The following is a 25,798-nucleotide window of genomic DNA, read 5'->3' on the forward strand; positions in this document are numbered from 1 at the left end:
GTTGAGGGTGAGGAGGTCCTCGAAAGCAACAATGACGGCGATGAGGCCCACCGGACTGGCCAGACAAAGCAGTCGTGCTCGGGAGGCTCTCGCAGCTGCTGGATTTGTGGATGATGATGACAATGTGCAGTGAGGAGACACCGTGGGCCCTCACATTGCATCTGTGAACATTTGACTCCAGTCTGGCTTATGGCAATGCACATACCCTTTGTGATAAGGCTCCTGTCATGGAGACGCAGTGGGGATCCTAAAAGTCGTTTGATTCAAGGAGGATGATGATAACATGCAGTGAGGACACTCCATAGATCTTCACATAGCCTCTGTGAATGTCTGACTGCTGTCTGGCTGAGGGCAGCTCATTTGTGCTCTGTGATCAGGATCATATCATATTGATGCAGCCGTCAAACTTTAAATGCACCTGCACCTTTAAGAGGCCCTGGCCTGAGACACCTGCCTTTGTCTTGTGCAGGAACCAAGGTTTCACATCTGAGTGGCATGAACACTGCTCATCAGACCAAGGAGCCATAGGCAGGAAGATGCTCTTGGGAGTTTATTTACAATAGTGAACGTTATTTACAAGTGATTAACATCGATGCCCAGGTTGTGCAAACACATCTTCTTAATCTTTCTAACACTGCTGCTACGTATTGGTGCTCCCTCAACATCCACAGCGGAGGTGGAGGCAGCCTGCTGACTGGTACACCCTGTCTGTGATGGCCTTGGCGGGCGTCCCCTGGAGGGCCAAGGCCTGGAGGGCCCCAGCCCGCTTTTGGGATCCTGCTGTGTGGCAGTGGCAGCCTCCTTGGCCTGTGGAGCTGGGGCTATTGAAGTCACAAGAAGAGGGGATTCGGACATTCCCAGAGTCACCTGTATGGATGGCCAAAGGGTGTCTACCAGCTGATCCTCCTCCTCATGGGTGCCCAAGGGCCCCTGGCTGACTCCTTGAGGAGCAGTGGTAGCTAGAGTGAGATCAAGCTGCCCCCCTACACCTCTCGCGTACGCACTGTTCGAGGCCAACTATGGTGTCAATGATGGAGTTCAGCCTGCACAGCAGTGCTGGGCCGATGTCTTGACCAAGTTCTCCAAGACAGCTGCCATCCTACCAATATTGACCTTGGTGCATTGGCATGCCAGCGCTATCACGTCAGCCTGAAGGCAAATGGCCTCCTCCATTGTGCCTTGCAATCTAAGGAGTGCAGCGGACATCCCTTCCTGATGTTCCCGAGCTTGCCTTTGCAGCTCCAGCAATTGAGACATAACCGAGTCCAGAAGCTCGTCAGCTGAATCTGACTCAGCCCATTTCTGGCCTCCCAGTCCTCCGAGTGCCGGAGACCTGGGAAGTCCCTGCCACTGCTTGCTGTGGATCAGACAGTGCGATGTGCTCACCAGGTTGTAATCCTGAGGCTACTCTAAAGGTAGGTCCCACCGAGGTGCATGTCTCTGCGCTGGCAGAGGGTGTGGATGAGTGCTGTGATGGGTCTTCAATGAAGTTGTCTTCAGATTCCTCTTCAGAGGTTTCTTCGGGGCTTGATTAGAGGCCCTGGGTTGTGGACTCTGTCAGATGTTTCCCAGATGTGCCTGTGAAAGTAAGGAGAGATAATTAGTGCATGGCAGGGGACTGCGGAACAGGACATATCACTCACGGCATGGTTTTTTGACGGGTGTTGCACTGCTGGATCCTCACTTGGTAGAGCACCGCCAACCTTACCGTCGGCACAGGATCGATCCAGATCGTCACCGGCCGGCTGAATGGGTCTATTTTCAAAGTTGATGAGGACCTTGATTTCAGGCAATCCTCCACCAGTCTGCAACCTCTCCATCTTGTTGTGGGCCAGCTTGTCTTGCATGAATAGAGATGGAGAGGGTGTAAACAGGAACATCTGCCAGGCCAGATGATAAGTATGCCTGGCAAGTGTGGGTGATGAGTGGTCCCATGGGTGGGATGAGGACAATGAAGGTGCATGGGAGAGAGTGAATGGTGATGTCCCTTGAACTGGCAGTGAGTGAGGGCCCTGTGGATGTGTGACAGGTTTGTGAGTGTGTGAGTTGAGAGTCACTTGAGAAGAGTGACTTACCTTGGCGGAACAGAGGAGATCATTCATCCTTTTTTGGTACTGGGTGGCTGTCCTCTTTTGCAGGGCGTTGGCAGTGACCACCACTGCCACCACTTCCCATGCTGTATTAGTGATTTTGCTGCCCCTCCTGCAGCCAGAGCAGGGGTAGAGGACCTTCAACTGGTGGGGGCGGGGATGGGGGCTGCAGCCTTCTTGCCTTTCAGGGCCATGTCTTCCATGCAGCAGTCCTGGGCTGGAAGCACTGAAGGTTGTGTGAGCGGTTGCCCTTTAAATATGGCGGCCGACGTGATGAAGCGGCAAGGTGATGCCCACCATCAAAACTGCATGTTTCTTGGGAATGTATTATTAATGAGGTGGGATTGGGACAATATTAAGCTTGAATCAGGAATTCTGCAATACATATATGCAAAGTACTAACTAGCACACCTTTGTATCTAGCCCATTTAATCATTCAGTCATTTGTTCTAAATAAAATCTGCAAAAAGCAATACAGGCAAAAGTTGCATGTAGGTACAAACACTCCACCTGATGCAGTTACAGTTTGTGTTCGGTAGTATTCATGCAGAATTTCAATCCCTATTACTACTGCTGAGTTAGGTATGACAGTGAATTGGCTATGTTTAGTGCATTATGTTTAAAACGCAATCATTTGCAAGTTTCATGCTTGGATCAAGGTTTTGTAGTTAAGCATTATGCTTGGATACACAGTGGAAATGAATGGAAGGTAATCCAATATTATAAATTTGGATCAGGGTGATGCTTATCCATGATTTAAAATTGGTATATACTGATAAACTTAGTTACTTATTAATCACAGCAGAATAAATGCATAAAAGTCAAAACAAGGTATTAAAAAGATTGCGCTTATTCAGGGGAATATTCATGTGAATTTTGGAAATGTCATCCTTTTTGAGACCATTTTCATGCCTGCAATTAACATTGATGAAAATGATGTCCAACAGGGGTATAGGTGACAGGCACTCAGATAATTTAGGCCTTGCGTACAATTTGTATGTGTGTATCAGTGAAAAGGTGACAAAGGAAGTGGCCCTCTCACATGGACCAGAAAGAGTAGGATGGAACATTGGCAAAAGCTGGAAGGGGAAAAGGGGGGAAATTATAGCCTGAGCCACCTGCTATTCCATAGGGCAGAGTTGATGAACACAGTGTTACTGTTCGCAGGAGATGATAACCACCAACAGAGACAGAGAATCAGATTTCTGGATATTACGCAACATTAGGGGGAGACGATGGTATAGTGGTATTGTTGCTGGACTAGTAATCCAAAGACCCAGTGTGATGCATCAGGGACCTGGGTTCAAATCCCACAGGGTAGTTGGTGGAATGTGAATTCAATAGAAATCATCTGGTTCACTAATGCCCTTTAGGAAAGGAAATCTGCTATCTTTACTTGTGGTTGACCCTGAGCAAGGGCACTTAAGGATGGGCAATAAATGCTGGCCTAGCCAATGACACCCACATCTAATGAATTTTTTAAAAAGTGCCTCTTAGAACAACACCTTTTAAGTGGTCAAGGTCACCACAATCCTGAATTTCTTCACCTTCAGCTCCTTCCAGGGGTCTACAGGTGACATCTGCAGGATTTTAAAACCTGTTGTGCACAAGTGTCACTTTGCAACTGATCAGGCCAGTCAGAATGAGAGAGTTCTCAGATTTGATGCAATGGCTGGATTCCCATAGGTGCAGGGAGTCACAAGTGGATAAAACGAAGCAATAAAGACATCCTCAGATCAACTAGGAGTATCGAAACGGATTCCGCTCCATCAATTGTTTAGCTGGTATGTAAAGGGAAGATCATCATACATGTCTGTGCATGATATCCAGGAAGTTGCCATGATGCCTTCATTCTCCGTCAGTCCAGTCCCACAGCAGAGTCAGCAGTTGGTCCCTCGGAGATAAGGTCTATCCTCAGATCTTGACTGATGGCTCTTGTGAAGAGGCTGATGTGGGCAGGGTCCCTGCGGTTGTTCATCTGGCTGACAGAGAGAGATGCTTGCGATGGACTTATGGTTTGATTCAGCTAATCTGAACGAGTGCAGCCATGTGGCACACCAATGCCCAAGCCACTGTCCTGTGCCACCTCCAACACTAAGTATTCCCACAATCAATATACCTTCCATCTCATTAACACCCACTGCTCATCTTCTACTCTTTTCATCTTTTCATACCATTTTCTTCAAGGCTGATGGCCATTTGGTAGGCGGGAGGCAGCAATAAAGGTGAATGGATAATGGAGAGTTGGAATAAAGTTTATGGTGCATAACCAATGACAATAAAATTGGCACATTAAAAGTTACACACCCAAGTGATTGCCCTTGTTCTCTTTATTTTCTGATTACTTTTAATGTGATGCTACCCTTGTGGCTTCAGCAGAGTGAAAGGCAGACTGCTCACATGATCATGGCTGATGTTCTCTAGGTTATGGAGCCTATGACAGAAACATTAAATAATGCTCTACTTGCACCTGCACAATAGCAGACTTGGCCTTCAGGACAGGAGCTCACGTATCTGGCTCTGATTGAACTGGAGTTGGGGGAAGGAGTGGGAGCACCTTGAGCAGAATACCCACCTTCCCTCTCAAGGTCCACCCACACTTCTCTGCTAGCCAAGAGCTGGGGAACACTTCACTGCACTTCAGTGGGGCACTAAGTGTCCAAGATGAGGCTTTGCTTCATTCTAAACTAGCTGACTGATGTGCAAGCCATTGGTGAGGACCTGCATGCACTTGGTTACCTGGTGATCCATGCAAGTAGCCACTCTTTCCATGGAGGTGGATATCAGTATAAAAACTTGAGACCTGACATTAGAATGGCATTCATTGTAGAGATGGATTCCTCCAATCTCCCTGCAATTGTGTGCAATGTGTCTAAATTCTGACAGAACTGCACATATTTTCTGCTACTTCTCCAAAATAGGCATCTTCGATGATGACCCTGAAGCTCGGCATCTGCGTACAGCTAGGCAGAGCTTGGAGAGTCCTGTGGCCTCTAAGCAACTCTCCACTTCTGTCCCTGCCTCCCTGCTCAGTTGGGATGTGTGGCTCACCATGCGACAGCCCAACTACCTAGCTTGGAGTTCCCATTGAGGTGAGTGTATCTGAGCTATTGGAAGGTACACAAGTTGCATGATGGTGCTTTTCAGACTGTGCGATCTCCCCTGAGGACTTCCAGACCTTGTTCTGCACCAGCTGCTGTGTGACACTTGAAGGACCGGTGGAAGATGCAAGACATGAATTAAAAGTGCAAAGAGAAAGGGATCAAAGTCATCAATGTGCCAATGATCATATTTCAGTTACTGGTTACATTAAATCAAAATGAGTGATTTTGTGTTCCATGCTTCTCTGTGATATCTAATTCTGTGATCAAGTAGCTTTAAGCCCATTTCTCTTTCTTCAATGGCAAGACACTCCATCAGTCTTCTGGCCTTATTGCCTCCTCTTCCAAAGCGGCCAAGGTGGCAATTACTGGAGGGTCAACCCCCAGTCTGCTGCTTCTCCCTGGTGTTGCTCCCTTGCCTTGCAAAGAGAGAAAGAAGCAAGTTTTAAGTGTGAGATTGAAATGTTTTGGCAGGATGGAAAGACGATATTTATGGAAGGTGACTGTGAGGGATGGGTGAGAGATGGCACTAAGATAAGGATGAAAGTTGGTATAGTGGCTAGTCAGATGGGGATGTAAGAAGGTGCCTACAGAGAGAAGAATGGGTTGAGCGGTAAGATGTGTTGATCTGCGGAGTGCTATGCAGGAGAAGGCTGAAGATGTCAAAATGACAAGGGTGACACTTGAATGTGATATGCCATTCATCCTTTCTGTCCTGGTGAGGTAACTGAACCTCTTGTAGCACTTTATCCATGAGCGAGAGAGCACAATCCTGTTGCTCACCTCCTCAGTACCTTTTAGCTACATTTGTTTATTTTCATACAATGGCAACTTTCTTTCATTTGTGGGAAGGATTCCTTATAGTCTGCAGCATTACCTCCAGGGATGCCTCTGATAACTGGGGAGGGGCTGGTCGCAGCCTTCCTATGTTGAGACTCCAGCAGTAGAGTCACTGTGTCCTGACAGCTGCAGCATGAATCAATTCTGTCCCTGCCATAGTCCCTTTAAATAGTAAGCTTTGGACAGTCAGGAGCAGGTCGTCATCATGCCCACCCCAGATTGAGATGTTAATATTGTGGCTGAGTTAAAAAGCCACAGCAAAGCTTGTTCCATAATCTTTTGGGTTCCTGGTTTGCTGCTAGCTTCCCCCACGATGAACAGTCAAACAGTTAAAATTCTGTCCAAAAGAATCTGAACTCAAAATTTAGGTGTGTCTATCTCAGCAAAACCTATGCAGAACTTTAGTCCTGTGGATTGTAAACTGGGTATCAAGGCCTGAGTTGAGTCCAAAAAGAAAATCACATCATCAGTGAAAACAGCAATTTAAAACCTCTACCTACCAAAATTAAAAAAGTACAAGAAACTATATATTTAACCTCTAATGTTGTTATTGCAGTTGAATTTCTCATCAATAAATCCATACTGGACTAGAAATGGCTATAGGAATATTAGCAGATAAATACTCAAAAGCATCAGAATAAGATATTTTGGTAATTATTTGACTAATTAAATTAATGTGTTTAATTGATTTCTTATATCAGAAAAATTAGACGAAATAACTTATAACGAAAGAATACTTTGAACAAACACTATTCTGGCTGTAAATGTAAGACACATTAGTGTTTAGTTTAACAATTTACATAAGCTTGCAACAGAAATAAATAGAAGACTTACGCTTGTAGAAGTTCAAGTTATTGATTGATTTAGACAGCGGAATTTTCCCAAATTTGCACTAAGTGCAGTACCGGGCGTGCAAAATGAGGTCCTACCTGCCAATGGTGATGGCGGGTTTTCATGCCGTATCATCCCAAACCCACATCATTATTTATGCACTCCCGCGAAACATGCCATTTTCATAGCAAACGGGGTCTCATTTGCCCTCTCGCCATCACCCCGCAGTTGTATCATGCTGGCCGCCATATTTAAAAGGCAGCCTCCAGCACAACTCTCATCACTACTGGCTCACCACCACTGCCTGGGAGACATGGCCAGCAAAGGAAAAAAGACCGCCCCCCCCCCCACCCCACCGGTTTAATGATGGGAGACCCTCGAGCGACTGCTGGATGATGTGCAGGCCTGTTGGGATGTCCTGTACCCCAGCTCTGGCCGCAGGATGGGCAGCTACGTGACCAATCCAGCTTGGGAGGTGGTGGCAGTGGTGATCAGCGCCAATGCCCTTCAGAAAAGGAGAGCCACCCAGTGCTGCAAGAGGATGAATGATCTCCGTTCCGCCAGGGTAAGTCACTCTTTTCATCACTCTCAACTCACAAACCCAGCACACATCCACAGGGCCCTCAGTCACTGCCAGTTCAAGGGGCATCACCATTCACTCTCTCACACACACCTTCAATGTCCTCAGCCCGTCCATGGGACCACTCACCACCCACACAGGCCAAGCACATTGATCATCTGATCCGGCAGGCGTCCTGCTTACACTTTCTCCAACTCTTTCCATGCAGGACAAGCTGGCATACAATAAGAGAGAGGGCACAGACCGGTGGTGGAATGCCCGAAATCAAGATCCTCATGGACCTTGAAAACAGCCATCCAGCTGGCTGGTGAGGATCTGGACCAGTCCTGTGCTGACGGTGAGGTCAATGCTGCTCTACCAAGTGAGGATCCAGCTGCCCTTGGCCAGACAGGAGTCAGACATTTTCAGAGGTTATGTGAAGATTTATGGAGTGTTCTCACTGCATGCCGTCATCATCCTCCTGCAATTAAGTGACTATTAGGGCCTCCAATGCATCTCTACGACAAGAGTATTCACACAGAGGGTATTCGCGCTGCCATAAGCCAGACTGGAGTCAAACATTCACAAATGCGCTGTTAAGGTCTATGGGGGTCACCTCACTGCATGTGGTCATCATCCTCCACAAGTCTAGCAGCTATGAGGGCCTCCCAAGCGCGCCTGCCTCGTCTAGCCAGTGCAAAGGCCTCACCCCGTCATCATTACCTCCGAGGACCTCCGCACCCACATCCCCATCGGCGTCCTCCTCATCGAAGGAGCCATGCAGCTCCTCCATCTCCACCTCAGCCAGCTTGTCTCCCCATTGGAGCACCAGGTTGTAAAGGGCACAGCAGACGACGACGATGCGTGACACCCTCTGTGGACTGTATTGTAGGGCTCCAACCACCAGACTAATCCAGGCATCGGAGCGGCATCTTCAGCATCCCAATAGTCTGCTCCACCAAGTTGCGAGCTGCTGCATGAGCCTCATTATAGCGTCGCTCTGCTGCAGTCTGAGGCCACTGCACGGGTGTCGTCAGCCACGGCCTCTGCAGGTAGCCCTTGACCCGAGGAGCCAACCCTGCAGCTTCTGTGAACCCTGGAAGACTCCAGGGATCTGTGACAGACTGAGGGTGTAGGTGTCATGCACAGTCCTTGGAAACAGTGCGCACACCTGCAAGATGTGTTTCTGGTAGTCACCTACCAGCTGAACATTCAGTGAGTAGAATCCCTGGCGGTTGATCTCGTCCACCGTGTGCAGCAACTGAGACCTGAGTGCCACGTGGGTGCAGTCAATCGCACCCTGCACCTGTGAGAATCCCGAGATCTGGGCAAATCCAATGGTCCTTGCATCCTGGCTGTCCTGGTCCCGGGTGAATTGCACAAAGTTGTGTGCCCTTGAGAAGATGGCATCTGTGACCTAATGAATTCATTTGTGGGTGGTGGCTTGTGATATCCCACAGAGGTCACCTGTGGAGCCCTGAAAGGTGCCACTAGCATAGAAATTGAGCACCGTGGTCACCTACACAGCCACTGGCACTGGATGCCCTCCATGTCCCCTTGGCGCCAAGTCCTGCAGTAAGTGGCAGATGTGAGCCACCAAATCACTAGACATGCGCAGTTGTAGGCGACACTGGTTCTCAGTCATCTGCAGGAATGACTTGCGATGTCTATAGACCCTGGTTGTCGCTAGGTGCCGACCAGCCACGGCTCACTGTCACTCCTGGGCAGCATGTGCAGGAGCCCCAACTGCCCCTTCTTCATGAGGTTACTGCTCCTGCCTTTGCGTGGCCAGTCACCTCAGTTGCTCTCTCCTCCGTCTTCTTCGCTCTCTGTACGCCATTAGGCATACATCCAGGTTTCCAGGCTCCATGCTACTGGTGTGGTCCTCCTGTGGCTTGAAAGAGGGAGAGACATGGTTAGTATGGATGTACTTAGTGCCTTTCCTGGTCCTGTGCAATGGCCCCTTAATGCTTCCTGGAGAGTGCCAGCCACGCCTTGGATGGCGACAAAGTGTGCTGCATGGCTGCCCTGTCAGCATGTGACATGGGGGAGACAGCTCCTAACTGCGTTGCTGAGATTACAATGAGCTGTGAGCACCTCCAGCAGTGGTGCTACATGGCCAGCGTTGTCGAGGAGATTGTACAGTGTGTGCAATGCAACTACTCCGCGGTCCAATAAAGTCGTCGCGGACTCGCAGTCTGTGCCAGAGTTGGGGGGGTGGGTGGGGGTAAGGTCTGGAGAACTTGGTTGCACTTTGGAGCCTCTGCGTTGCTTGCGTGGGCAGTCAGGCGAGGAGCCCGATCCCAATCATATCATTGTGGCTGTGCCTGAACTGTCTCAGTTGCAGAGGAATGGTCAGTTTATACAGGTGTCCCTACTGCATGGCCACTTCCCTTGCTTACCCTGCCCCCCACCTCGATTTCTTGTGCACAGGATCCTATGCCAGGGCAGCAGTTGCCCACCCACCCCACCCCTATCCCCTCCCCCCCAAAACAGCAACAGTCACCTCTGAGGCTGAGCAGCAGTTGCCCCCAGACACCACACCCCTGAAAGCAGTCGCCCCTGAGGCAGGGCGGCACTTCACCCAGGCCCCCCCGGCGCCTTGAAGCCTGCATAGCAACAGGCGACCCTGGTGAGCTGTGCAAAACATTGCTGTTCACTCACCTCAGTTCCCCCAAAGTGCAGGTCGCCAAGTGCATGTTGCCCGTGTGCTGTTGTGAAACACGTTGACATGATTTCCCACTGACGTCCACGGATGATCCGGCGGGGGTCCAAGAGCCCGGCGGGATGGCCTTTTAATGATATTCTGATGTATTACAATGAGCTCCCAGATGGCGGGAAACACGGCCCTCTGTTAGCAGGCAGAGCAGAAGATCGCTACCTGCCTTCCCGCCATCATGAAACCGATCACGCCATTTTGTCCGCGCACGCCATCTATCACGCCTGCTGCCACTGGCATGGAAAATTCCGACCAGAGAGCTCATTCTTTCAAAGTAATTAAATTAGTTTAGATCGTTATTTAAAGTAAATCATTTAATGCCTGCATGAAACTAAAAGATGTCATATAAGGTAGTAAGTATTTGTCCAATAATATCACCAGCAGTAATTTCTTGACTGCTGACTGTTGTTTCATTGATCAGGACACTGCATAACGTTAACAATATAAGGAAAAATACTTACTGTTACTTTCTTTCCTTGGTAAGACTCAGTGATTTTAACGTTGTTACCAGTAATGTCTTGACTTTTCACAGATAAATGTGGCCTGGTTTCATGTAGTTGTCCATTACACATATCAAAAGCAATAATGTCCCCTCCTTCTTTAGCAACAAATCCACAGTTGCAAGAAGCTGGATAATGAGGACTCCCACAGTCCCATTGACGGACATGTACTTCAAAGTCTCGAGCAAGGCTCTTATACAGCATAAAGGTCCCAGTTTTGTAATTATCATAACGCCTAGGGTTGCAAACAAAATATGTTGGAATGACTGAAAATGGCTGTAATAGCAATAGACATTTTGAAAATTTTCTAAATAACTTGAGATTGAACAAATGCATTACTGGGAAATTGTTGTAGTTCTAGTAATATTTCCGATAGTATGTGTTCAATATAAGAAATACAATTGCATTTATTTTGTGTAATGTATATAATGCTGTAATAAATTAATTTAATCAAAGTTACAGTTTACAATGCACATTGTTAAGTCTGTGTAAATTTGGTTTCTTGGTCAGAGATGTTGTGATCTACTAAGTAAAATGCTTAATTCAAAGTGCAGCACAGCAACATAAGAAAAATTACAAAAAATGCTGAAGTAAAGTTAATGGTTTGTAATTAAATATTTCCATGACATCGAGGAAACTCCCCTGCTCTTCTTCTGTCATGGATCTATTATTCCTGCCTGAAAAGTCAGAGGAGTTTAATTTCACATCCAAAAGTTGGTACTTCCAACAACAGCACAACATCAGTGTTCCATTATTGTTACAATTATTTATCAATTTATTTTAGTTGAAGAGATAAATATTTTCAGTGGTTCTGTAACCAACATAAAATCTACTATAATATTCAAACTAATTTTACAAATTACTTAAAATAATTCGTAAGTGGAATTTCAAGATTAGGAATAAACACCTGAAGAGAGGTAAATGCCACCTTTTAAGAGTAGCCTGTATACTTAAAGTGATTCACACTAACATCAAATAGAATTAAAATATTCTGGTAGTTAAGCTTAAGGTTTTTCTCTGCATAACATTGACGCCTTATGACAATGCCCGTTTTGCCCACACTAATGCATCACTAAATCCTACAGTGCTATTTTTGTCCTGTGTTCTTTGTTAGTTTCTTAGGTTGTTTATTGGGGGCTGGCAGAGATCAGGAATGGGCATTTTTCTTTCAGGAAAGAAGGGGGAAAAAATCAAGGAGAAGTAAATCTACAACCCACTATTATCTCTGGAGCTGTGTTAGGTGCAAGAATAGGAGTCATCGATGAGAAACCTAAAAGTTTCCGCAACCTCCTGCAGTTTTTTTTTCCTTCCAGATGTCCCGTGCAACCACCAACCTGATTGACAGATTAAATCCATGTAAAACAGAGAAGCCTGCAGAAGGATGTCGTGGAGCAGCAGGTATGGAAAGACAGCTGTGGGGCTCTAGCTTGGTCACAAGAACACAAGAAATAGGAGCTGGAATAGACCATATGACCCGTCCAGCCTGCTCCGCCATTCAATACAATCATGGCAGATTTTGGGCTTCAACTCCATTTTCCCGCCCACTCCCCATATCCCTTAATTCCCTGAGAGACCACAAATCTGTCTATTCCACCCTTAAATGTATTCAATGATGGAGCAGACACAACCCTCTGGGGTATAGAATTCCAAATATTCACAACTGTTTGAGTGAAGTAATTTCTCTTCATCTCAGATTGGCCTCTTATCCTGAGACTGTGCCCCATGTTTTAGATTCCCCAATCGGTGGAAATAATCTCTCAGCATCTATCCCATCAAGCCCCTTCAGAATTTTGTAGGTTTCAATGAGATCACCTCTCATTCTTCTAAACTCCAGAGACTATAAGCCCAATTTATTTAGCTCCCCCTCACCCCAGGGATCATTTTAGTGAACCTTCGCTGTACCGCCTCCAATGCAAGTATATCCTTTTTTAAATGTGGAGATCAAAACTGCACACAGTATTCCAGATGCTGTCTCACCAAAAACATGTCCAATTGCAGCAAAACTTCTTTATTCTTGTACTCCAATCCGCTTGCAGTATAAGCCAACATGTCATTTGCCTTCCTAATTGCTTGCTGCACCTACATGTTAACTTTCTGCATTCCTTATACAAGCACACTCAAGTTTCTCTGAACATCGGGGACCAGGGGAAGAATTTTCCTGTTGGCGTGTGGGGGCGGGGCCCGCTCGCCGACGCGTAAAATGACACGCAGTGATGTCGGACGTGCGTCCCGACGTCATCGCGTGTCATTCAGACCCTCAGTTCAGCGGGCATGCAGCCGACTCGGCTGTGTGCCCGCTGAACTGTCAAAGGCCTATTAAGGCCATTTAAAACCTAATTAATTCAATTCAATGAGCTGCCCATCCAAACTTAAGGTCGGTGGGCAGGGGAAGAGCCCAGGTGGCCTTCGCGTTTTTCATGAAACCTCATCCATGGGCGGGATGAGGTTTCATGAAGTGTTTTAAAATGTAATAAAAATTTATACTTTTATTCTTTGACATGTCCTAGCTCATGTGATAGTGTCACATGAGGGGACATGTTTTAAAAGCGTTACAAACCTTTATTTGAAATTTTAGCAATGAAACAAATCTCCCTGAGGCACCTCCAAGCCTCGGGGAGATCTCTGCGCTCTTTCATGCACATGCATAGGGAGCCTCTCAGGGAATCCCTGGAGGCACACAACCTCTGTAAAAGGTTTCAACAACTGACCTATCTCCTGAGAGTGGTTTGGTTGCCTATGCCTCATCTCATTTCCATTAAAGCTGGAAATGGGAGTGTTCAAGGCTGGTTGTGATCTTGTTTCAGATTTTTTTAACTTTTCAATCTCCCACTTGAACCAAATCCACCTGTTTTGTGGGGGGGAGGGGGTTAAATTACCCCTTACGTCACTAATGTGCACCCTGTTATAACTTCCTTTTGAGTAGCATTTGCAGAAAACCACCAGATACCCACCCATTCTCTCAGATATGTTGAAGGATGTGCCATCAAGTAACTGGAAGATTGCGCAAAACAAATTGAGAATGGGCAACAAAGCAAATTAAACTATAAAGATAATTGAAAGTTACCTGCCATCAAATGTGATCAGGTGTGGATCTGTAAATGAGTAACAATAGGCAGTGGGGACATCTTTCACTATTATCTAAATTTTAAGGAAAAAAAATCATTAAAATAACCAACTGCATCATTTGGTAGAAAGGAAGAACTTCCAAGAGTTCAATCTTGCACACCCAGTGGGGAAGCAGTATTAAGAGGGAGCATGGGTCAAAGACAAGGCTACATAAAATATTACAGCTTGAATTCTCCAACTCATACTCTCTGTGATTGCAGCTCCACATTGGATGCATTAGATTGTTGGATCTTAAAAATGTAAGGATAAGAACTTTGTAAAATAAATCATGAAAACCTGGAGTTTCCACTCGGTTGCACTAGTATTTCAGGCACAGTTTGTTCAAAGATCGGCCAAACCAGCACAAAAGATCAAGAAATTTCCAGCACAAGTTGAGTTTCCATGATTTTTTGTCTTAGTTTAATGGAGTAACATTGTTTGAAGCTGGCCCCTAGGTTGCATTAATCACCATGGCGAGTTTCCCCTAATTGTACCTGCTTCAGGACCTTCAAAGAGGCTGTTAAGGTTAAGCTGCTTTTTATTAAATTCAAGGTCATTAACAGGCACCTTTTCATAGCATTTAATTTTTTAAAAATCAAGAATGTGATGATCATAGAAATGTAACAAGTAAATCATTCTCTGATAGTTTTTAAAGTTATTTCAAATCAAATGGTTCACAGGTAATGGACAAGACATGCTGATTAAAAATATTTATTTTTTGTGATAAACCCATTTTCAGTTGTATTAATAAGTGGCACCAGGTTACCACTTTAAAAAAATCAAGTAAAATTTTTAATTTAATGTTGTAAAATGACTTTAAAATGCTGCCCAATTGCATTGGCTCACAGCAAATTTTACATTCGCTGATATGCAATTGCGTTTGCACAAAAACGAGCAAAAAAAAACCTGAAAGCCAATACATTGGTGGATGGTCACCATTGTACCGAAAGTGGAAACTCTTGGCCAATTGCTATAAATAGTATTTATATTATACTACTATGCACCATTATATACTATTAATACTTTATATTTCTACAAGTATTTAGAAAACATAAACAGAATCGAAAGCAATTGCATGTATAACAGTTATGTTGTCTTGAGACATACAAGGAGCATGTATATACACCAGGTGAGGCCCTGTAGCTTTGAATCCAACTTTCCTGTCATCTTTTGATGAAAGATTATCGACCTGAAATGGATTTTCTGGGAGGTCCAAGGTCCCATGGTTGAGACAAGAAGCAAGTGCCGCTGCCTCTCGCAAGGTGATCCACTGACAGTAAACATATCGTGTGCCGGGTGGCCAATCAACTGTTGGCAGGTTGAAAGGGGACGGGTCAGCCAAAATTTTCTGCTTTTCTATTTTTACAAATAAAGCAAATAACCTCACACTTCCCCACAAAATACTCCATCAATCACTTTATTGCCTACTCACTTAACCTGTCTACATCTCTTTGCAGCCTCTTTGTATCCTCCTTACAGCTTGCATTCCCACCTAGTTTTGTATTGTTAGCAAACTTAGATTCATGACGCTCTATCTCTTCAGCTAAGTCATTAATACAGATTGTAAATAGCTCAGACTCCAGCACTGATCCTTGTGGCATTCCAATAGTTATAGCCTGCCAATTTGAAAATGCCCCTTTTATCCATACTCTTTGCTTCCTGTCCATTAACCAATCCTCTGTCTATGTTAACATATTACCCCCAACTCCATCTTGCAATAACCCTTTGTGTGCTATCTTCTTGAATGCCTTTTGGAAATCCAAGTACACTATACTTATGGGTTCCCCTTTATCTACCCTACTAGTTACATCCTCAAAAAACTTGAATAAATTTGTCAAACATAATTTTCATTTTGTAAAACCATTTGATTTTTTCTGATCCTACTATAATTTTCGAAATGCATTGTTAAGATTTCCTTAATAATAGATTCCAACACTTTCCTGACAACTGATAACAGGTTAACTGGCCTGTAGTTCCCTATTTTCTCTCTCCCTCCTTTCTTGAATAGCGGTGTTACATTGGTGATATTGCCCAAACTGCTGTCGTCATGTTTAAAGGGCTGCCAGCAATCTCTGAATATAGCTGCTGCTCTTTGGACCTACTGAACTGTTTGGAAATATTGAACTCTGTGCAGCCCTGTCAGAGAGAGATCCCGGATGGCCCCACAGTTCACTGATAACTCACTGTAGGATCTCCTCCAGGTTTCATTTGTCAAGGTGCGAGGTCCTCTTCATCAGTGATAGGAAAAGGATTCTGTCCTGTCTGACCAAGCAAACTTGAATGGAGATCGTAGAGGAGGTCAGCATCTGTGGAGTCATCTAGAGAACCTGGCTGCAGTGCCACTAGCTCATGAATGACCTTATTCGTTCTGTCAAGGTGAGTACCCATACCACTTCTCTTAAGGGCTTAAAAATGGCAAAGGGTGCAGGTAAGGTGGATGGAGAGGAGAGGTAATGCTTGCTCAGCGGTAGTAATGGGGTCAGTCTGCTGTAGATCCTGTAAGAGGAATAGTTGCATCTCAATCAACGGGTGCTTGTCTGTCAGTGGTGACTGTAGCAAGGTCACTTCAGAGTAGTCACATGCAGGAGGCATTCAAGCGCTCTGCTTAGGCCCTGTGCCAAAGGAAGGACCCAGACCAGCAGTGGAGAGTGGGGGTGGGGGGGGGGGGGGTTGGTGGTGGAGGATGAACGTACGGAAATCTTGCTACAACTGCGCGCAGGGGATTGGTGAGTCCACACCTAGAGTACTGCACACAGTTTTAGTCTTCTTATTTAAGGAGTAATATACTTCATTGGAGGCAGTTCAGAGAAGGTTCACTAGGTTGACTCCTGGGATGAAAGAAATGCCTAATGAGGAAGGATTGAGCAGGTTGGGTTTATAACTCATTTGAGTTTAAAAGGATGAGAGGTGATCTTATTGAATCATAAGATTCTGAGGTGGCTTGACACATTAGTTGCCAGGAGGATGTCACCCCTTGTGCGAGAATCTAGAACTAGGGGGCGCACTTTAAAAATAAAGGGTCTCCCATTTTATGACAGTGACGAGGAGGAATTTCTTCTCTTAGAAGGTCATTAATCTTTGGAATTCTCTACCCCAGAGAGCAGTGTAGGGTGAATCATTGAATACATTCAAGGCCGAGTTAGACAGGCATTTGATAAAAAGAGAGTTGAGGGTTATGATGGGCAGGCAGCAAAGCAGAGTTAAGACCATAATCATTTCAGCCACGATCTTACTGAATGGCAGAGCAGGTTCAAGGGGTCAAATGGCCTATTTCTTATGCTTATAACAAGGAGTTATTGGGTCCAGGGCTATGGGTTTTTAAAGAAAGGAAATGGCAAAATGCAGTAGGAAGGTGGTCCTTTATTGTATTGGAAGGATGAGGTAGTAAGGGTCATCTGAAATGTGTTTACACAAGCACATCCCGAGCCTCCCTAGCCCCCATCTCATTGTGCCTTCCTGTATCCTCTGGGGTCTTTCATGATGTATCGGCAGGTCATCAGCTTTCTCCACATCCTAAACAAAAACAGAATTACCTGGAAAAACTCAGCAGGTCTGGCAGCATCGGTGGAGAAGAAATTAGTTAACGTTTCGAGTCTTCATGACCCTTCGGCAGAACTGAAGCATAGTTAGGAGAAAGGTGAAATATAAGCTGGTTTAAGGTGGGGGGGCGGGGGGAGAGAGAAGTTGAGGGTGTGGTGATTGTGGAGATAAGCAAGCAGTGATAGGAGCAGATAATCAAAAGATGTCACAGACAAAAGGATCAAAGAGGTGTTGAAGGCGGTGATATTGTCTAAGAAAAGTGCTAATTAAGAATGGAAGACAGGACACTCAAGGTACAGCTCTAGTGGGGGTGCCACATCCTTCTCATTTGAGGAGGCTTTGCACTCCACTCTATCATCATTGTTCAATGCAACCCCCTTCTGCAGCACCAGGTTTTGCAGAGCACACCACAATCCACAAAATCCTTACTGGGGAATATTGAAGGGCTCCATCTATTTGATTTAGGCACTTGAATTACATCTTCAAGAGACTTGATGGTAGCTCGTGTCACCCCGTGACAGGTGTTGTATTTCACCTCTGCATCTGCCATTCAATTTCTCACAGGAGTAAGCAGCCACCTCTTTAGTGGGTAGACCTTGTTGCCAAGAATCCAACCTTGAAGACACACAGGTGGAAAGCTCAGGCACCTAGGAGTGTCTGAGTAATGGTTACATCTGAGGTATAAAGTACACACCTTCAGGATCTGTTGGCTTGGCTGCAAGCCAGCTGTACACTAGTAAAATAGAAGCCCATTCTGTTGATGAAGACCACTTTCTAGCCTGTTAGAGCTTTGATGGCTACATGCAGTCTACCACACCTTGCACTTGGGGAAAAGCCCTGAAGCCTATAGCTCTTTCAGACTGACTGACTGGATCAGTGTGTTTTTCTTATTCTTTCGCAAGATGTGGGCATTGCTGGCAAGGCCAGCATTTGTTGCCCATGCCTAATTTCCCTGAGAAGGTGTGGTGAGATGACTCTTGAACCACTGTAGTCCATCTGGTGCAGGTACATCCACATTGCTGTTAGGAAGAGAGTTTCAGGATTTTGTTGTTGTGATCCTGAAGGAATGTTGATATAGTTCCAAGTTAGGATTGAGTGTGGCTTGGAAGTTCACTTGCAGGTGGTGGTATTCCCATGTGTCTGCTGCCCTTGTTCTTTTCGATGGTAGATGTTATCTGGCCCTCCTGAAGAGACTATCAGTGACCACTTTAATGCAATATTGTGCAGCAGGCTGTAAGGGTGCTCAAGATGCTAGGATTCGATGAGTAGAAATATCTTAGAGGGTTGTGGGGCTGGAAGAGGTTACGGAGAAAGGGAGGCCACGCAGGTATGCAAAAACAAGAATGAGAATTTTAAAATCAGGACATTGAGCTAGATTTGGTTCTGAGTAAAGCAATGAATACAGGGGTTATAGGTAAACAGTATTTAGTGCAATTTAGGACATGGACAGCAGAGTTTTGGATGACCTCACATTTTTGGGGAACAGAACATGCCAGCCAAGAATGCATTAGAACCATCAAGTCTTGAGATAACAATGGCTTTGGCCTTCCTGACATTTAATTGGAGTAAATTTCTGTTCACCCAGGTCTGACAAGAGCTAGATATTGTCAGCATTCATGTGGAAATTGAAGTTGCGTTTTCGGATGATGTCGCTGAGGGCCAGCATACACATGAGAAAAAGGAGAGGGCCAAGAATTCCTAGGGTCACCATGGTAACAATGCAGGAGCAGGAAGAAAGAGCTTGCCAAAGGTACTATCCATGTAATAGATGTGAAAGCACAGGCTCAACTTCCTAGACCTCGCCAAAAAGCAGTCCTTCTGGAGTTGAGGTTGTTGCATCAGGAAGTGCCAGACATTTGCAGTCTCCTAGGAGAATACTCAATCTCTGTGGCCATGCATTGCCAGTGGCCATGAGAGTGACCATCATGTTCAACTTTTTACATCTAGCTCCTTCAATGGCACTGTGGAGGAATATCCAGGATTTCCCAGTTGGTTGTACACAAATGCATGATAGATCTTTGATACCATATTTGTCAATTCTTCAATGAAACTAGTCAAACTAAGCAGGTGCTCAGGTTTGCATTACTGGCTGGCTTCCCACAGGTGCAGGGCATCTTTGAATACACACTCAGGGTGATCCTCCCATCCCTGATCAACCAGGAGTGTTCATCAACCTCAGCAGCTTCTGTTCCATCAATATCCACAAAATCACAATAAAATACTTATGCAGATGTGCACCAGCTTCCTGGGAAGAAGCCATGATGCTTTCATCCTGCTGCAGTCCAACCTCCCTGACTTTTTGAACCTGCAAGCAGACTAAAATAAGCAGCCAAGTAGGCTTCCAGGATACAAAGGATTTCCCCTTTCAAACTAAGCTAATGGCTCCTGTGAGAAATCCAACCAATGAAGCCCAAGAGCAGTACAATGAATGTCATTGAGAAAACAATCAGCAAGTTTGCCAAACTTCCCAATTCCTCCAAATTCCATCTTCAGATTGGCCCTTTGCAGATGACACAAAACTTAGAAGTATTGTGAACTGTGAGGATTGTGATAGACTTCACGAGGACATAGACAGGCTGGTAGAATGGGTGGACATGTGGCAGATGAAATTTAATGCAGAGAAGTGTGAAGTTTTATGGGAAGAACAAGGAAAGACAATATAAAATAAAGGGCACAATTTTAAAGGGAATGCAGGAGCAGAGGGACCTTGTAGTTTATGTACACAACTTGCTGAAGGTACCAGGGCAGGTTGAGAAAGTGGTTAATAAGGCATATGGGTTCCTGGGCCTTATAAATGAAGACACAGAAGCAAGGAAGTCATGGTGAACCTTAATAAAATATTGGTTTGGCCTTGACTGGAGCATTGTGTCCAATTCTGGGCACCACACTTTAGGAAGGATGTAAAGGCATTGGAGAGGATGCAGAATAGATTTACAAGAGTCTTCAGTTACATGGATAGAACAGAGAAGCTGCGCTGTTCTCTTTAAAGGAGAAGGTTGAGAGAAGATTTGATACAGGCATTCAAAATCATGAGGGGTCTGGACAAAACAAATAAGGAGAAACTGTTCCCATTAGTGGAAGATTTGAGAACCAGAGAACAACAATTTAAGGTGATTGGTAAAAGACTCAGAAGATACATGTTTTTCACAGCAAATGGTTAGGAAGTGGAATGCACTGCCTGAGAGGTCTATCGTGTTTTCAATAGAGAATTGCACAGTATTCTAAAGAAAAAAACTTGCAGGGCTACAGAAAAAAGCAGGGAATGGGACTAGCTGAGTAACTCCTAGTGAGTTGGCATGGATATGATGGGGCACAGGCCTCCTTTTGCATTGTAGCCATTTTATCATTTTTTAAATACCCGAGTTGAGTTTGCATCAGCGGGTCTTCACTTGATGGCAACTCTGGAAGTAAAATTACCTTGAATTGGCTGCATTAAAATATCACAGACAGAGCCTCTGAAATTACTTCTGGATTTGCCACATGATATCAGGGCCAATGTGGAGCAAATAAAATAAAATGCTTAAAATCTGGAATAAATAAAAACACAAAATGCTGGCAACATTTGTGTGGGATTCTTATTTCCTCGGAATCAACTGTGGCAAAATTTGCAAGTGATTATGCTAGTTACTCTTTCTTCAATGTGAATTTGAACATACATCTATTGTAGAGTCCACACACTATCAGTGCCCACTCATATATCTAAGATCTAAGACTAAAATCCCCACAAACCACACTGCATGCTTTATAAAAATAATAGATACATACAGATAATTTCAAGGCTGTAATCTCATTTCAGGGTCAGGTAATCATGACAAACTGCTTGATCTATAATATTGTAGTTTACAAAGTCAGCTGAATTTTTCACTAAAATTACTACCTTACAATCACTACTGGATATTAATTATTTTCACTGTATGTATAGAGCACAATTTAGTTTCCAGTGATCTCAGTTAAAAAAGGTATTAATACAGTGGCATTGATTTGAAGCCATACAATTTTGTATGTCAATCTTCTATTAAATGTCCACACACTAAATGCAGCCTCGGCTGTTTTCATTGTGCCTATTTGACTGTGATTTTTTTTTCTCTTTAAAGTGAAATGTTGTGTAAAAGTAATTTTAAAAAGCTGTGATTTGAATTTGCACTGTGCAATATTAATAGAGAGCATATCAGCCTTTTCATATCAAACTCCCTTATTCACTATTTTAATAAATTTGTTTTCCTGCCAGAATAAATTAGTTAACATCTATGTTACAATTTCATTTGGGATGTTTAAAACATTAATTATAAACATCACATGGGGTGGAATCGTCCCAGATTTGCACGAAGTGCGACAGTGGGTGGGAAAAAGGGAGTTTTACTCACTGGCCGCAATGGCGGGTTTTTGCGCTGCAGTGTCTTCAGTCCAGCCTCATTAATCATGCATTCCCAGGAAACAAGCCATTTCCCTGGCGGGCGGCCTCCGCTTTTCCCACCACGCCATAACCTAGCAGCGTTCCTCATGCCGGGGGGGCTATATTTAAAGTGCAGCCACCTGCACAGCTTTCAGTGCTTCCAGCCCAGGACTGCTGCACAGAAGACATGGCCCCGAAAGGCAAGAAGACAGCAGCTCCCCCAATTCAGTGATCCGACCCTGGAATGCTTTTTGGATGCTGCGGAGGCCCGCTATGATGTCCTCTACCCCCGCTGTGGCTGCAGGAGGGGCAGTAACATCACCAGTCCTTAGGAGGCAGTGGTAGTGGTGGTCAGTACCAATGCTGCCCACAAGAGCAGGATCGGCCATCCAGCGCAGAAAGAGAATGAATGATCTCAACCATGCCACCAGGGTATGTCAACCATCTTATCACTCTCAATTGACACGCACATACCCATCACACTTCACTGGCATCTCACTCACTGCTAGCTCAAGGGACATCACCATTCACTCTCTCTCACACACTCTCACATCTTCATCTGGCTTCATCTCTGGAGAATGCCTCCTCATCCATCCATGGCTCCACTCAGCACGCAAATACACACACCTGGCATCCTTCTAATTTGGCCGGGCATGCACCTTGCTCACACTCTCTCCATTTGTCTTTATGCAGAACAAGGTTGTGCACAATAAAAGGGAGAGGTCCCAGACTGGGGGTGAAGTGCTGGACATCAAGGTCCTCACTCCCTTCGAAGACTTTGCTTTGGAGTTGCCTGGAGAAGACGTGGACTATTCCTGTGGTAATGGTGAGGTTGGCGCCAAGCATCCAAATGAGGATCACGCACCAGATCAGCCCTGTGGCTACTCAACTGTGAGTCCACTATTCTGTATACTGCGGCAGCCATGCACTAATAATGTCCACTCTCACTTACAGGCACGCCTACCACATCACACTTAGGCAACTTTGGTCCTGACTCCAGCGCCGGCAGCACCTTGAATGAGGACCTGAGGACAGCACCCTGGAAATCCCATCACAGCGCTCACCCAAACCCTCCACCACAGCAGTGACACATACTTTGGATGGACCTACATGTGCAGCAGGCTCGGGTTCACTATCTGGTGAGCACAGCACACAGTCTGTTCCACAGCAGGCGGAGGCAGGGACACCCGAAGTCGCCGGCATTCGGAGGAATGCTGGAGGCAAGGGATCTGCTGAGTCCGAGTTAGGCGATGAGCCTCTGGGTTCGGTCCTCAATCAGTTTTTGGAGCTGCAGCAACAATCACAGGAACAGTAAGAAGGGGTGACAGCTGCACTCCTCAGATTGCAAAGCATGGAGAAGGGGTCTGTCCGCCTTCAGTTGAGGTGATCGCGATGTCATGCAAATGCACCAAGGTCAACATTGGCTGGATGGCGGCTGCCATGGAGACCTTGGTCAAAGATATCTGCCCTGCACTGCTGCACGGGCTGAACTCCATTGCTGACATCATAGTTGGCCTCCAACAGTCTCAACGCAAGAGGGGTACGGGGCAGTTCAATCTCATTCCAGCTTCCCCTTCTCATCAAGCAGTCAGCCAAGGGCTCTCAGGCACTCATAGGGAGGAGGATCAGCAGGTGCACTCCCTGGGACCATCTACCCAGGTGACTCCAGGAGCGTCCGGCTCACCCGAATCCCCTCTTCCTGTAACCCCAGCTCCACAGGTCGAGATGGGTGCCATGACCACACAGCACGTCACCGAAAGCAGGCCGCAGCCCTAAAGGTCTCGGTCCTCCAGAGGACTCCCATCAAGGTCATTACAGACAGGGCATTACAGTCAGCAGGCTGCCTCCACCTTCGCTGTGGATGTTGGGGGAACACCAAGACGTAGTAACAGGGTTAGGAAAGTTAAGTAGATGTAGTTGTACAGCCTGGACATGAATATTAATCACTTTTACATAATGTTCACTATTGTAAATAAACTCCCAAGAATGTCTTCTTGCCTTTGGCTCCTTGTTCTGATCAGCAGTGTTTGTGTCACTCAGATGTGAAACCTTGGTTCCTGCACAAGATAATGGCAGGTGTCTCAGTCCAGGATCTCTACCCTGTACTTTGTGCAACCTTCCCAGTGCACTGATGGTGTGCCTTCACACTCACTGGACACATCCGTGATGCCTGCACCTCAATGGGACTTTTCATTGCTGCCAGGATGTCCTGGGCCGGCAGCACAGAGCTCTGTCATTCTCTCTGTGTTTTCCCAGCACCTTTGAGGTGCGTCTGCCCACCACCACCATCCCCCCACCCAGGCCCCTATCTCATCAGTATCTGTGCCCGGTGACAGTATGATTCTGAAGCGTTCTGCTCACGAAGGATGCCACAGGATCAGGAGAACTTAAAGTATCCCCGCTGCATCTCCATGATATGACTTTGTTTTCAGAGCACAAGTGAGGTACCAGTCAGACAGGAATCAGACGTTCACATAAGCTATGTGAGAATCTATGGAGTGTCCCCGCAGAATGTCGTCATCATCCTCCTGGAATCAAGCGACTATTAGGGCCTCCACTGCATCTCCATGACAGGAGCATTATCACAGAGGGTATGTGCGCTGCCATCAGTCAGACAGGAGTCAAATATTCACAGATGCAATGTGAGGATCTATGGTTTCTCCTCACTGCATGTCGTCATCATCGTCCACAAATCTAGCACTTATGAAGGCTTCCCAAGCGCGCCTGCCTTGTCTTGCCAGTGTGATGGCCTCATCTCCTTCATCCTTGCCTTTGAGGACTTCCTCACCCTCATCCCCATCGATGTCCTCCTCATCAGAGGAGACCTCCAACTTCTGCATCTCCTCCTCAGCCAGCTCCTCTCCCTGTTGCAGCACCAGGTTGTAAAGGGTGCAGGAGGCGACAACAATGCGTGACACCCTCTGTGGACTATATTGCAGGGCTCCCGCCAGACTGATCCAGGCACTGGAACCTCACTTTCAGCATCCTGATAGTTTGCTCCGCCAAGTTGCGAGGTGCAGGATGAGCCTCGTTATATCTTTGTTCTGCTGCAGTCTGAGCCAATGCATGGATGGCATCAGCCACGTCCTCTGCAGGTAGCCCTTGTCCCTGAGGAGCCAACCCTGTAGCCACTCTGGACCCCGCAAGATGTCAGGGATCTGAGACCTACTGAGAGTGTAGAAGTCATGGACACCCACTGGGAACCATGCACAGGCCCATAGGATGCGTTTGTGGTGGTCGCACATCAGCTGAACATTCAGTGAGTGGAAGCCCTTGCAGTTGACGTAGTTGACCGTTTGTTGCGATGGAAATCTGAGCACCATGTGAGTGCAGTTGATGGTACCCTGCAGCTGTGGGAAACCTGAGATCTGGGCAAATCCCAGTGCTCTTGCTTTTTAGCTTTCCTGATCCCAGGCGAAATGCACAAAGTTGTGTGCCTCACGAAGATGGCGTCCATGGCCTCATAAGAACATAAGAAATAGGAGCAGAATTAGGTAATTTGGCCCCTCAAGCTTGCCCCGCCATTCAATAAGATCATGGCTGATCTACCCCAGGCCTCAACACCTCTTTTGTGCCAGCTGCTCATAGCCCTCAGCTCTCCGATATTTCAAAAATCTATCTACCTCCTCTTTAAATACTCTCAGTGACCTAGCCTCCACAACTCTCTGGGGTAGAGAATTCCAGACATTCACTACCCTCTGAGAGAAGAAATTCCTTCGCATCTCAGTTTTAAATGAGTGTCCCCTTATTCTGTAATTATGTCCCCTAGTTCGAGATTCCCCCACTAGTGGAAACATCTTCTCAACATCTACCCTGTCAAATCCCCTCAGAATCTTGTACGTTTCAATAAGATTACCCCGAATTCTTCTAAATTCTAATGAATAAAGGCCTCCCCTGTTTAGCTGTTCTTGATATATCAACGCCTTCATCCCAGGAATCAGCCTAGTGAATGTCTTTTGAACTGCCTCCAATGCCAGTATGTCCTTTCTTAAATACGGGGACCAAAACTGTACACAGTACTCCAGGTGCGGCCTCACCAACACCATATACAGTTGTAACAAGACTTCCCTTTTTTAAACTCCAACCCCCTAGCAAGACAGACCAAAATTCCATTTGCCTT

At 45.9% G+C, this 25,798-nt stretch overlaps 1 protein-coding gene across 1 annotated transcript in view; it reads right to left on the bottom strand.

Moving 5' to 3' along the window:
- vwde (von Willebrand factor D and EGF domains) overlaps window positions 1–25,798 on the bottom strand; it is a 379,611-nt gene that overhangs the window by 167,385 nt on the left and 186,428 nt on the right. Inside the window, exons 9-10 of the mRNA XM_078538828.1 lie at window positions 13,705–13,778; window positions 10,602–10,875 (exon numbers count right to left, since the gene is read on the bottom strand). Of these exons, the coding sequence (XP_078394954.1) occupies window positions 10,602–10,875; window positions 13,705–13,778 (348 nt within the window). The remainder of the gene's footprint in view (window positions 1–10,601; window positions 10,876–13,704; window positions 13,779–25,798) is intronic.

This window comes from Cetorhinus maximus, chromosome 3 (assembly GCF_964194155.1).
Source record: "Cetorhinus maximus chromosome 3, sCetMax3.hap1.1, whole genome shotgun sequence".
NCBI lineage: Eukaryota > Metazoa > Chordata > Chondrichthyes > Lamniformes > Cetorhinidae > Cetorhinus > Cetorhinus maximus.